The 14,390-nt window shown below is 33.7% G+C and overlaps 1 protein-coding gene and 1 long non-coding RNA gene across 2 annotated transcripts; both read left to right on the top strand.

Annotated features, from left to right (window-relative positions):
* Window positions 1-2,312: 2,312 nt before the first annotated feature.
* On the top strand, window positions 2,313-3,203 carry LOC130825856 (uncharacterized). Its single transcript, XR_009046970.1, has 3 exons — window positions 2,313-2,362; window positions 2,872-3,008; window positions 3,097-3,203. It is a non-coding gene; the product is annotated as an uncharacterized LOC130825856 (long non-coding RNA).
* A 2,209-nt stretch (window positions 3,204-5,412) lies between these two features.
* LOC130821076 (electron transfer flavoprotein subunit beta, mitochondrial) lies at window positions 5,413-13,152 on the top strand. The gene is made up of 5 exons (XM_057686692.1): window positions 5,413-5,677; window positions 5,830-6,120; window positions 10,469-10,549; window positions 11,952-12,046; window positions 12,654-13,152. The coding sequence occupies exons 1-5, from the start codon at window positions 5,609-5,611 to the stop codon at window positions 12,877-12,879; spliced, it is 762 nt and encodes a 253-aa protein (XP_057542675.1). The 5' UTR covers window positions 5,413-5,608; the 3' UTR covers window positions 12,880-13,152.
* The last annotated feature ends 1,238 nt before the right edge of the window (window positions 13,153-14,390 follow it).

The following is a 14,390-nucleotide window of genomic DNA, read 5'->3' as shown; positions in this document are numbered from 1 at the left end:
GCATTAAATCGCATTTCTAAGAGGACAAATTCTCAAATGAGATGGTCTAATAGTGAAATCATCTTTATTGTACTAACCAAATTTTTATTGACAGTCTCAAGGTAGTCACTTATAGCCTTAAAGTTATCAATTAGCATCATAAAATCACCGATTATAAGATTAAAGTGAAGTATTAAAATGATCACTTATAACCTTAATGTGATCACTTACTATCTGAAAGTGACGAATCAAAGAAATTTACTAATTATATGAGTTTGTTTTATATATAATATGGTCTCATACAATATTTGTTGTTCTAAGAGGAGTTTTATTGGCTGAATTAGAGATATACCGAAGTTTGGGCTCAGATTGACCAAGCCCAAAAATTACCTTATTCGGCACGAAACTTTTCACAAATTGAGCATTTTTATGAAAGAAATTCCCCAAATAATCTTAAGGAATTTTAATTTGCAAAGTAAGTGTTTGCTCGCCCAAAGCTAAGGTTAGAGATTCGTTCGCTATTACTACAGGAGAGCAAAACAATGTCGGTAAAGAAAAAGACAAAAAGTCAACCATTCCTTATTCTTTGTTAGTAACAACAAACAAAGGAGACCAAGTCAAACCAAGTCAACCCAAGACCTTCAAGAGTTGTCCTTTATATATTCATCTAATAGAGGAACTATAACATAAGATGTGGTGGAACAATTGTAGGAAATTTTTCTAGATTCAAGTCATTGGCTAGGGTATCCTCATTCACACTTACATCGTCCTCAGATTAAGCTTCTATAAATTCATTACTCTTATTATGAGAGTCTCAATAACTCGCTCATTTGTTCCTCCTAACACTAGTGGAAAAAACGTATTTGCTGCTTAACATTTGCTGCGGTTTTTGCATATACGCAGCAATAAATAGGAAAAAGAGTAAGAAAAAAAAAAGAACCATTAATTGCTGCGGTTTTCGTCTTCGACCGCAGCAAATACACTGTATTACACTCAATTGCTGCGTTTGTATGTGTGCCCGCAGCAAATAGTCCTTGAAGAATTCATAACTGCTGCGGTTATGTCTTTGACCGGAGCAATTAACGGTATTGAAATGGCGCCTAAAAGCTTAAAGTTTATATTTTCATCAGACATAACCCTTAAGCTTATGTTCTCTCCTTCCCTTAAGCTTCTATTCTCTCCTTCATTCCTTCATTCCATTCCAGACGCACAAACCTTCGTTCCATTCTCGCTCCTTCGTTCATTAACTTCAAACGCACAAACGAACATTTTGTAATTCCTTCATTCTCCTTCGTTCCATTCCAGATTTCAAACGCAAAAACCCTTCGTTCCATTGTCCTTCGTTCATTAACTTCAAACGCGTTCTTGTTCATTATCGTACTGCTCTTTCATAAACAGTACTGCTCTTGTTCATCATCATTTCTTCAAAACCGTTCTTGTTCATTATCAAATTAAACTTCAAACTTCAAAAATCAAGGTAATACATTTGAAAATTAAACTGCAAGTTCAATATGATACATCTGAAAATTAGTGCTAATTTTTTTTTCTTTGTAGATTATTACATAACCCACGAAATCAAGGTAATTTCTATTTGTTTTGTAAATTTGCAAGTTTATATTTTTATTGTTTCACTTGTAATTTAGTAATTTAGTTAAAAATGTGGTTTGTTAATTAATTATTTGCATATTTAGTAATTATTTGTGAATGAGGTTTGTGTGGTTTGTTAATTATTTGTATATTTTGATTTTGTTTTCTTTTCATGTTATTCATTTCATTTTCTTTATTCATGTTCTTTGATTTTGTTTTGTTCGAATTCTTAATTTCCAGTTAGACTTACTGTCAGATAGTATACGTTAGGCAGGCCAAGTAATGTATGTTAAAATTCTTTTGTTCAATATAATACAATATGTTGCTTACCCACAGTTCCGTAGATCTTATACTTGAAAGGTTGTGTTTAGAAGGAACACGAAGGCAGGCCAAGTATGCTGTACACTCTCTGTTCTATACAAGGTATTTAACTTATTGTTTACCTTGTATTATGATTATGGTTTTGCATAGCTAATCTCTGTGATTGTTTTTGCAGAGGTTGGTTGATATGTTGGATGAGAAGGCACATTTGCCTACTATACTGCAGTCACTTGGGTGTATAGCACAAACTGCAATGGCTGTCTTTGAAACTAGAGAAAGTGAAATAATAGAATTCATTAAAAGCAAAATTTTGCAATGCAGTAATTTATGTTAGAATTTAATCTTGTAGCCTTTTACTAAATATTCTGGTTTTGCAATGTTGTACCTATTATCAAATTCATCTTCATGCTTCCAGAAAGGACAAGATAAACCGAAAGCACGGTGGCGTGATAGGAGTGAACTTTGTCTTTTAAAGGTTGGTTCCAGTAAAATACTTTCGTCGATATTTGTGGGTTCCATGTTTTCCTGGACTTTTTTTTATATGATCATATGTTTTCCTTGACTTATTATGCTTTAAAAAGTAAACTAAATACATTTAAGGATTGCTTATTCATATATTGAGCTAAATGGAGTAGTTTTTAGGAAAAATTGTTACCTTAAATTAATTTTTTGTTTAAATAACCACCTTATAAGGTACTTTTGTTTTTGTAGCACCTTAATTCGTTTCCTGGATGATTATGCTATGTGGGCCTTTCTTTAATTCAACAATCAGTTTTACTAATTAATTTCCCTTGATTTTTTCTCGCCTTTCCTTCCTAAACCTCAATAATACTTCTACTTTTTAACCTAACTCAAGACACCAAATTGAGGTTAGACATATAAGGTGGTTATTGATTACCCTTTTCTGATAGTTTCATATGGGAGAACATCTAGTTTTGTATTTGGATACATGTGTATCATTCTTTGGTTTTTTTTTCTGGGCAGATTTATGGTATTAAAACACTGGTCAAGAGCTACCTACCCGTTAAAGATGCTCATCTTCGAGGTGGAATCGATGATCTCATAGAAATTCTTAGAAATATGCTTTCCTTTGGAGATTTTTCAAAAGAATTAGAATCAAGGTACGGTGGAGGTTGGTTGTTAGGTATGCTTTTTGTGCTACAATTATACAAATTTTGCTGTCAATAAAATACTGGTGTTTTATTGCAGTTCTGTGGATAAGGCTCACTTGAAGCTTGCTTCTGCCAAATCCATCCTTCGCCTGTCAAGATGTTGGGATACTAGTATACCCGTTGACGTCTTCCATTTAGCTTTAAGGACAGTTGAGGTAGGAGCTTTTGATTAGTATACATTTGTTCAATTTTTTGATTGATATTCAAACTCTCTTGTACAGGTTGGTTATTAGTTTCGGAATTTAATTCTGTTTTCATCGTTGCATTATGTGAAACTCAGATAAATTTCCGTCAAGCTAGGAAATTGTTCCTCAGCAAAGTTCATCAGTACATCAAGGATCGCATTTTGGATCCAAAATATGCATGTGCTTTTCCAATGGATATTTTTTCTTCCAAACATGCAGCAATAGATGAGGTATCAGTCAATCGTATCAAACTTCAATTCCTGAATATGATAAATTTTTATTGCAGCTTAGCTTGTTTGAAATTGTCATGCAACTGAGCTTTTATTTCATGCTACCTCTTTTGCAGGACAAACGTAATCTTGGTGAAGTTATACAGATGTGTCGTCAAATAAAAGCCCGGCAGCTTTCCATGCTATCTGATACAAATTCTCTGATGCTTTATCCAGAATATCTAGTACCTTACCTGGTGCATGCTCTAGCACATCACACTATGTGCCCTACTTTTTGATAAAGGCATGGATGTTAAAGTGTTGGAACCTATTTCTTGGTATGTTTTGTGTGAGGATGATGTACTATCCAAATAAACTTTTTTCCGTAGCATAAAGCAATCTGCAATAAGCCTTTCTGTACGTACATATTATTAATATTGGATTATTATTACAATGTTGGATTATTTGTGATTATCATTTGATTTATTATTGGATTAATCATTGTTATTACAATGTACATTATTATTGGATTATTATGAGTATAAAACGAAAAAAGAAAAAAAAATAGATTATTTGCTGCGGTCAGGGGCAAAACCGCAGCAAATAATGCACACTTATTTGCTGCGGTTTTGCCCCTGACCGTAGCAAATAACTCTTCTCTTTTTGCTGCGGTTTTGCCCAATAACCGCAGAAAATAATGCCCTTTTTTGCTGCGGTTTTTAACCGCAGCATTTAAAATAGGCTATTTGCTGCTATCACTATTGCTTGGGGCCAAAACCGCAGCAAATGAGGTTTTTTCCACTAGTGTAAGTTTATCTTTTTCCATTTGATACATGAATTTGAGGGGGTTCATTAGGAATATAAGAGGACAATAGAACAACTCGCTCATTTGTTCCTCCTATGTTTATCTTTTTTCATTTGATACATGAATTTGAGGGGGTTCATTAGGAATACAAGAGGACAATAGAACAAAGGAATTTGAGTTTCTTGGGTTAAAAAGGCATACACATAAGGATGGAGTAAATGTAAGTTACATTCAAAACCTAACGTGTTTCTACTATATTCACATTTTGATTCTCTAAGGGTGCCTCTTCTGTGTACAACTATAAAGAGGAAATAGGGGTAGACTTTAAATGCTCCCGCATAGTCTCTAATAAGTTTTAATTCATTCAAATCCATGTTTGAGTTGCATACAAAAAATTTATTTTTACCACCAACATCCTCAACATGCCTATTACTTGTTCGAATTTCACCAAATATATTGTATAGTCACACTATACGATGCTATTTTCAGCAAAACAATACACATAAATTCTACATCATTATCAAGTTCTGACATAAATAAGTACATTTAACATAAAATCAAGTTTTATAATCATACATAAATACAATAAACCATCAAGAAACACACCTCAAAAAATACACAATTAAGTGATACAATTAGTTATGGATGAGCTAGTGGAATACTGATTTGCAAAATAAGTAACCCACATTTAAATGAAAAAAAGATAAATTCTAATATAAAATAAAAACGCAAAAATTGAATAAATATTTAACTTAAAGCAACCTAACTATAAAACATAACACTTTTTTTGGGGATAAAATAGAATACTTTAATAGTGCTGGAAGTTAAAAATAGAGGATGAATTGAGAGGTTGAAATTTAGTTAATGGTGGTTTTCGAAGGAATTCTTCATTTTATTAGGGTTTGCAGTAAGCGAAAAATGAGGAAGAAGATGACCATCTGTGCATTTCGAGTGGTGCCTTTTTTAATCAAATTTATTAGACCATTTTTTTGACTAGAATTTCTATTCGCTATTACTAACAATAATTTGGAGAAAATGCTCGTATTAAAAGTTAAAATTATCCTAAGCTTAATTTGAAATATTTTTATTTTAAATAAAGACTCATCTATTTTAAATTTTATTTTGGCATCGTGTTGATAAATAACTAAATAAATCTTCCAATTATTATCCACAAAACGGATAAAACTATTGACGAGGCTCCACCTTATTAAGAACAAATTAACTTCTAGAGTTCCAACACTAAACACTTATCTAATTCTTACATTTTCTCGATAAAATCTCGTTTTTACTCATCAGAATTTTGGAGACCCTAGAAAAAAAAAAGCAGTCCATTTAATCAGATCGTTGGAGATGAAGATAATGGTGGCAGTTAAGCGTGTCGTTGATTACGCCGTCAAAATCCGAGTCAAGCCTGATAAGGTTCAATTTATTGAACTCTTTAACAATTTCAATTTTTTGAGAAAGAATTTTATGTGTTCAATTCATTTAACGATATTTTTTTTGAAATTTCCCTTTTAATTTGATGCATTCGTGATTGTGATGATGAAAAGTTGTTGTTGTGTTGAATATAGAGTGGGGTAGAAACGAAGAATGTAAAAATGTCAATGAATCCGTTTTGTGAGATAGCGTTGGAAGAGGCGCTTCGAATTAGGGAGGCTGGGTTGGCGTCGGAGGTAGTGGCAGTGAGTATGGGACCAGCACAGTGTGTTGATACTTTGCGTACGGGTTTAGCCATGGGTGCTGATCGAGCCATTCATGTCGAGTCTTCATCAGCTGATCATTTTTATCCTTTGAATGTTGCCAAGTTGCTTAAGGCTCTTGTTGATGTTGAAAAGCCTGGTCTTTTAATTCTTGGAAAACAGGTTAGTCACTATGTATTGAGCATTTTTTCACTAACGTGTTAAAATTCTTCCAATCTCCTATTGTTAATTTATCTTCACAATATCATCCACAAAAACATGAAATTGCTTTGCGTTTGATTGTTTTCATGAAGGTTTTGAAAATGCCTTATGAGAATCGGATGTACAAGAAAGAAAGAAGAACAATTTCGTTGTTTTTCCAGTAAAAAAGATAGATTACAGGAGAGTTATAAATACTAAGTGACATCTAAGAAGAGCTACAAAGTAGGGGTAGTTATAATAGAAAATTAGCATTCCTTAACTAACCCAAAACAAATTATAGTATTCTAACAAGCTAGCTTAAATACGGGGTTTGCTTGATTACTCTTAACAGCCCCTCAACCTTGGGGCAGGTAACAAGTAGAAAGCTTGGATGTTAACTTATTGAACAAATCAGAAGGCAATACTTTTTCTGAAAACATCCGCGCGTTGAGATTGAGTTGGCTGATATTTAAATTGTATTAGACCCTCTAAGACATTGTTACGAGTAAAATGACAATCAATCTTGATATGCTTTATCCTTTCATGTAAAACGAGGTTGTGAGCAATATGTAGAGCAGACAGATTATCTAAATGCAAGGAAATAGGCTTGAGTTTTGTAACACCAATTCTTCAACTAATCTAACCACCTGAGTGATCTCAGAAGGAAGCCGCTGCAAGCGCGTTTCTACTTCAAAAGAGTATCTAGATACGATTGACTGCTTCTTGGATTTCTAGCTGATGGGGGAGCCTCCTAAAAGCAACTAGTAACCCGAAATAGATCTTCTAGGCTTAGGGTAATATCCCCAATCTGATTCCGAAAAAGCCTGCTAACACAAATCATTAGTAGCATTTAATAATATTCCTTGGTCTAATGTAGATTGAATGTAGTTAATGGTTGTGTGATAAAGCTTGATAATGAGAATCTGAAGGGGTTTGCATATGTTGACTCAAGGTCTGCACAACAAAAGCGAGATCCAGCCTTGTATGTGTGAGAGAATTTAACTTCCCTACAAGACATTTATACCTGGTTGGATCTCATAAGGATGAGATACATCAGTATGTAATTTAACATATAGAGGTAAAGGAGTGGAAACTCTTTTAAATTGTAAAATGCCACCGTCCCTTAGTAACTCAGAAGAATACTTCTGAGTTAAAATGATGCCTTGATGTGAGTAATGAACTTCTAAACCTAAGAAGAAATGCAATAAACCTAGGTCTGTAATACTAAAAACCTTGTTCAGATGATGTTTGAGATCTTCCAACATAAACAACAATAATAGTTTTAAAATCGTCTTTTACTCTGATGAATAAAGAGTGATCATTTTTAGATTGCACAAAACCTTGATAGACTAATTTAGTTACTAATCTAGCAAACCGTTGTTTAGAGGTTTTCTATAAGCCATACAAAGTCTTTTTCAGTTTACGTACCTTGGTTGAAGAAAAAGGTAATGCATCAAGATGTTATATATAAACCTCCTCATGCAAAGCTCCATGGAGAAAAGCGATATTAACTTCAATTTGTTAAATTGGCCATTGTTTGCTAGATGCAATAACAAGAATGCATCTAACAGTGGTCATCTTGATAATAGAATAAAATGTTTCTAAGTAGTCAACCCCATACTCTTAGGTATATCCCTTGGCAACCAATCTTGCCTTGTACCTTTCAATAGACTCATCTGATCTAAGCTTGATTTTGAAAACCCATTTGCAAACAATGGTTTTCTTATTGGGTGGCAAATGAACAATATCCGAAGTATTGTTCTCTAAAGCTCGAAGTTCATGTGCTATAGGTTTTAACCACCTTGGATCTTTAGAAGCTTGCTTGTATGTATTAGGTTCATCATGTTGAAGTTGTAAATTGAAAGATGAAGAAGGTTTTATGGAATCAAACGCAACTAGGTTATAATAATGTGAAGTTACTATATTGCAATTATAATCTTTCAAAATATATGGTGCACTTTTTAGGTGTGAAGACTTTCTAGTCTATGACATATTAGTTGATAAATCGACAAGGTTATCAGTAATAGGGTTATTGATATACTGTTAGCTGCTGTGTATTATCATATTCATGGGTAATATTAGATGCATACTCCCTAGGTGGCAGCTAGGAGTAAACTCTTGCTCTAGATTATGAGATGTCACTATACCTTTATCAAAAGCATTAGTAATATCAGATGCATGTAAAGTAAGTGGCATAAAGTTGTCTGATATGGTATAATATAGACTAGCCATGGCTGCTACCTTTTTCACTTTGTTGGGGTACCCATTAATTTTATAGCATCTTGATATGGTATGCCCAGGGGTTTTGCAATGGTCACAGTAAAATTTCTTATTTGCTACACTGGTATTTGCTTTGTTTGGAGTTGTGTTTATCATTTGTGAAAGTGTCTTGTTCATGGAATTTTCTAGCTTGTTGAAAGCCAGTAGGTTCATAAATCTTTTCTCCACATCTGTTAAATCGCGTATGTAGTTTTTGTAGAAGAGTCTTATAAACTTGTGTTAGCTAAAGGCACAATAGGCATCATTAGAACATTTGTTCCAACATTTTCGTATTTTATCATTTACGTTCATTAGAAAGTGTAAGATGCGTTTATCTGCTTCTATTTTGGTATACTTTTTATGTAGTGTACATGAATTACAGCATTTGCATGAAGGAATGGAAGAAATGTTATCCATTTCATCCCAAAGGGCTTTTACCTTAGTATAGAACTCAAAAATGGTCATATCCTTTGTCTGCACATACCATTTGTTCTTGAATGGAGTAGACTTGTGTAGGTAAAGCTTGACTGAATCTTTCTTCTAAGTCTTTCAAAGTGTTGCAATAACTTTGTGGTAAAAAACACTTTGTCCAATATACTTATCTATAGATGCCATAAACCATCCAAGAATGATATTGTTGCAACTTTCCCATGTTTTATTGGTGTTTGTTGTAATAGGTGGTTCAATAATTGTTCCATCCAGAAACCTATTTTATTCTTTGGTGAAATAGCTATGACATTGGCTCTCTTCCAGTTGTTATAATTTGTTCCATTGAAGATGGTGCTAATAAGTTTATTATTTGCTTGATCGGATGGGTGTAAGTAGAAAAAATTTGAAGGATCTTGATTAATGTCAGAATAGGTGAGTTGCCATGGAAAAGAAAAAATTATGGCAGAGAACAGGGAAAGAGAAAAAACTGTAAAAAGCAGTAGATGATGAAAGAAAGCAGTGAAAAAAAAAAGAAAAAATACTAGAAATAATACAATCTTTTGCTTATTTCTCTACATTAATTTCATCTTTTGATTAACTATGAATAACACTAACTTAGGGGGTGTTTTCCTAGAATGTCCCTAACATCTTTTGGTAAATTAGTTAATAAACTAAAGTTGGTATTATTTAAGGAAAAAAAACCCCTAAGTTGGTGTTATTTATGGTTAATCAAAAGTTGGTATTATTGTAGGGAAATTAATGAAAGGTTGTATTTTTTACGGGTAATTTTTCCAAAAAAAAAAATTATGGCTCAAGTACCATGATAGTTTTCATGAAGGTTATGAAAATGCCTTATGAGAACCGAATGTACAAGAAAGAAAGAAGACCAATTCCTTTATTTTTCCAATAAAAAGATTGATTACCGGAGAGGTATCGGAGGTATATTAAATACTCAGTGACAGCTAAGGAGAGCTACAAAGTAGAGGTAGTTATAACAGAATATTAGCATTCCTTAACTAACCCAAAACATATTATACTATTCTAACAAACTAGCTTAAATATGGAGTTTGCTTGATTTCTCTTAACAACATTTAGTAAATACTTAAGACGCTAGTAGCAAAAACAGCAAATGCACAAATTTTTAATAGAGGATCTAGTCTGTTGTCTGTATACCTTTAGTTGGACAACTTGAATTAATAATAATATTGTCTTGTGGATGGGATGATGTGTGTTTGAATCTTTTCCTTTGAGTAAAGGGAGCATTAATAGACGGAATTTTTGTTGAATGTTCAGCTGGTTTGGATTGATCATTATGCTTAGAATTAGCTTCAAAGTCTTGATCAGTAAATCCTGGTTCAAGAGTTGATCATTTGATCATTATTTATATATTTTGCGAATGTTATCGCAATCGTGACCAAAATTACGTTTTTGCACTTAAGGACGTTGCAAGTGAAACGAATGTAGTCATTTAATTTTGAGCTTGTGTCATAGGAACTTGTGAAAATATCTGATCGAACTTTTCATTTTAAAATAGCTGACTTGAATAATTTATGTCCAATATCATAAATTAATTGTTTTCTTTTCAAAGAAATATTTTATTTTACAGTTTGTCTGTTTCTTATTGGCGATGATGGCTATGCAGGCTATTGATGATGATTGCAACCAAACAGGACAAATGGTGGCTGGACTTCTCAATTGGCCCCAAGGAACATTTGCATCTAAGGTATTGATATTTTGGGCACACTAATGTTCACTGCTAAATTTAAATTTGGAGGCGATTACGATTTATGACATAACTTCATATACACATAATTGCTTAGTTTTCTTTTTAGTTTTTTTTTTTTTTTTTTAAATTTTTTTTTTATGTAAACTCTTGCCTGTACATGCCATTTTACTCATGAAGCCTTTCTTTTATGATTTCTATGACGAATCTAAACTAAATACATCCATCAGTACCAATTCTTACATCTAAGTTTTGTGATTCTTATAAATGTTTTCTTTCAAAACTCAATCTTTTCTTCAAAATTGCAGTTCTATAATTTAAGCTTACTTCTGCGGCTAGTTGTTTGCAGTAATTATGCTGCTGAAGCTTATAATTACTGCACATTCCCATAATCTCTGATTTTTGACTTGTCAGAGTTGTGTCCATGTATGTTCCTTTATATCTGGCTTCTAACTTCAGTAGCGTCAACCTTATACCTCTGAGTTGTGCAGTAGGCATTTTCTCCTGTGGATTGTCACGTTAAAGTACATGTAGAATATTCTAGTTGCAATTTGGATATTAGAGCAATTAGATACAGACTGGTTAGGAAATGTTGTTAACAGTAACAGACCATAACAGTAGTCTGTGGAAGATAAAAAAAAGTAATGATGCTGAGTGTATTCAAAGAGAAGGGAAATTTCAAGGAGATATTGGGATAGACAAGTTGATAATGAACCGTGTAATGTTCCACGAGGAAAGGTGAACGGAGGTTTGGCATCAAAGAGAGATATTTCCAAGGTACAGAAACTGAATGTGACTATGCTAATAATCAAAGGGACCTTGTAAATTGGACATGGTTTTGACAAAGCAAGGTTGGGTAAATCACCAATGACAATGATGATCATGATGCTTATACCTAGCATCCATTATCATTAACATTTGTTTTGAATGAAAAATTGAATGATTATGTTTTGTGGTTGAGAAACCATTCTTGATCAGTGGCTTGTCCCCCCTAATTGGATTCTCTTGTTTGTAATATTTATTTGTTCCACTAATAAAACTATGAAAACAGATAATGGGGTTGGTGTATTTAGGCGACTAGGGCTTTGTGTCTGGTGTTACTGCTACAGTTAGGGACCATCCTATTGCGTGTGTGACGCAACACACATGGCTCCTGACATGCCTTGAAAGTTTAAATGAGTCAGATTAATTGGACCTCGGGGTAGAACTGCAGAGCAAGTGCACCACTGGTTGATAATAGATGAGATGAGATTGTAACGCCCAGCAAAATGCTTTGTCTTTCTGAACTCATTTCATGTTTGGGGTTCTGAATTTCTACTCTAGCTCTCTATGTATGGCAATACATGTCTCTCCAGTCAATTAAAAATTTTCCTTTCGGAACTTTATGCTTTGTTTATAGTAGGTTGTGCTGGATAAGGAGAAAAAGACTGCAACTGTTGACAGAGAGGTGGATGGTGGTATTGAGACTATATGCTTAGACTTGCCAGCAGTCGTAACGTAAGCTTCGGTTCCTTGTTTCACCTTGGTAGAACTATTAGATTTGATTTGCTTATTTAGCTGGTAGATGTTTTATAATCTCTTAATATAATACTGGTTAATGTTGATTATACTGATAGATGTTTTTGGGTTATTATGATCATTAACACTTATCAATTAAGCAGAACCACCAGACAATGATTTTGGATATAATGTTGATGAGCAGGGTTCTGGCTAATTGGTCAAAACCTGATAGCAGTGTGGGCCACTCAGATGCTTTTATTTCTTCATTACGCAGAAAGCCAGAATCTTAAAATTGACTGTTTACGAACTATTTGCTAATTATGCCTTATAGAAGTTTCTTCCTATGCCTTAATTAACAGAACTTGAATTTTGAAGGCATTCATATACACTGAACTGTGTTTTTATACCTGCTCAAAGATTGGACGCGCACAAAATTTTGTTTCATCTCATATTGCTTGATCTTATGCAGAATCTTTCTAAAACATCACCAACATTCTGGCTGCTAAATTGCTTCACATCACATATCTGTTCTTGGTTACCTTGTCTAGTTGATATGTTAAACGTACAAATATTAAACTAACTTATTTGTTTTATCTGTGCGTAGAACTGATTTGAGATTGAACCAGCCCAGATACGCTACACTTCCCAATATTATGAAGGCAAAATCGAAGCCTATAAAGAAGGTTAGTCCCGAGGAGCTAAATGTACATATAAGATCTGACTTAGAAGTCCTTGAAGTTTCTGAACCTCCAAAGAGGAAAGCAGGGGTCATATTGTCTTCAGTGGATGAGCTTATAGACAAACTTAAAAATGAAGCTCGTGTGATATGAGCTTATTGTCTTCAGGGTCCACTTTGAAATTGAGAATACATGGGCCATATGGATTCTAAGTGGTGGTTTGAAAAGTCGGACAATTCATAGAAACTTTTATTATCTGAAAATGTAATATGACATAATGAACTTTGGATCAATGGTCACCGTGACCAAGTGCTTTACATGAATTATAATTAAATGAAAAATTGTAATTATGAAAAAAAACATGACGATGTTAGTTAGTGGATTGTCAATGGCATAATGCACTGATGGACAAGGTGTTAGCTTCAATTTGACGACTTGTCGGCCACCTATGAAAATAGGTCACATATCTCGTGAGCGCTTAATGCTATGAAGTGATATGAGGGTTTTGACTCTAAGTTGACTACATGAAGGTTAGGCTATATGAAAGTTATAAAGAGGAAAAAACCTAATAAAGAATACAAATTTATTCCCAGCTTTTGAAGGTAGAATGTAAGCTCAAACACAAGTAAATTCAACATAGATCAACTAACTGGAATATTTTTCGAGATTATAACAAGTGAGTTTTGCTCTTTAAAAATGCCATACAAAGGGTGTGTTTTGTATATCTTTTAGAGTGGCTTAGCATCAAAAAGTCTAGTGGTTTGGGTAAATTAACTCTTAAATTTAGTGCTTGTATGATAGCTGGTACAAGGTTATCTAGCTGTTTAAGGGTATGATCTGGGTCTTCCATGATCAATTGGGTGTTGAATTTTGAAGAAACAGAAATTGAGAGGGAAGAGAAAGAAGAGAAATAGAGAAGAGAGGAAGAAACGATGTTGATTTATTAATTGATGAATAAATACACAAGATCAATACATTTATATAGGAGCAATGCCCTCTAACAAACTACAATTAACCTAACAAACATAAAAGCTCAAACATAACAAACTAACTAACATAATAAAAAGACTAAAATGCCCTTAATTACAAACATGACTATATCAATACTCTCTCCTTAGGTAAACTTGTCCTCAAGTTTCATGTAGTAAAGTGAGGAAAAGAGAGGTTGAAGTCTTCTGCTAGGGCCCACTGAGCTTCCTCTATTGGCAACCCAGACCATTTCACCAAAAACTATGTCTGCTAAATTATTCACTTTGACAAACCTTCATTCAATGATGGCTTCAAGAATCTTGAAATGTGTTGCTGTTTCTTGTACCCAATGAGGATTATGCAATGTTTGTGGTAGAGGTCCATAGAAAAGCTTGAGTTGAGATACATGAAAGACATCATGTATTTTGGCTTCAATAGGCAGCTTAAGCTTGTAAGCAACTGGACCAATGAGAGCAGTAACTTGAAATAACCATAAACTACTGTAATAGCTTCTGATTCCTCCTTGTATGCACTGTGTTTTGCCTACACTGTTGCCACTTGAGCCATACCTAGTCACCCACTTGAAAGGTTCTTTCAGCCCTATGCTTATCATCTTATACTTTAATTCTGTTTTGGACCCTATGCAGCTCATACTTAATCTTATTGATCATCTGTTCCCTCCTTTGAAGGTTTCT

This window comes from Amaranthus tricolor, chromosome 1, assembly GCF_026212465.1.
Source record: "Amaranthus tricolor cultivar Red isolate AtriRed21 chromosome 1, ASM2621246v1, whole genome shotgun sequence".
NCBI classification, from domain to species: domain Eukaryota; kingdom Viridiplantae; phylum Streptophyta; class Magnoliopsida; order Caryophyllales; family Amaranthaceae; genus Amaranthus; species Amaranthus tricolor.
Note: the sequence above shows the minus strand (reverse complement) of the source record. Positions and strands in the feature narration are given on the sequence as shown.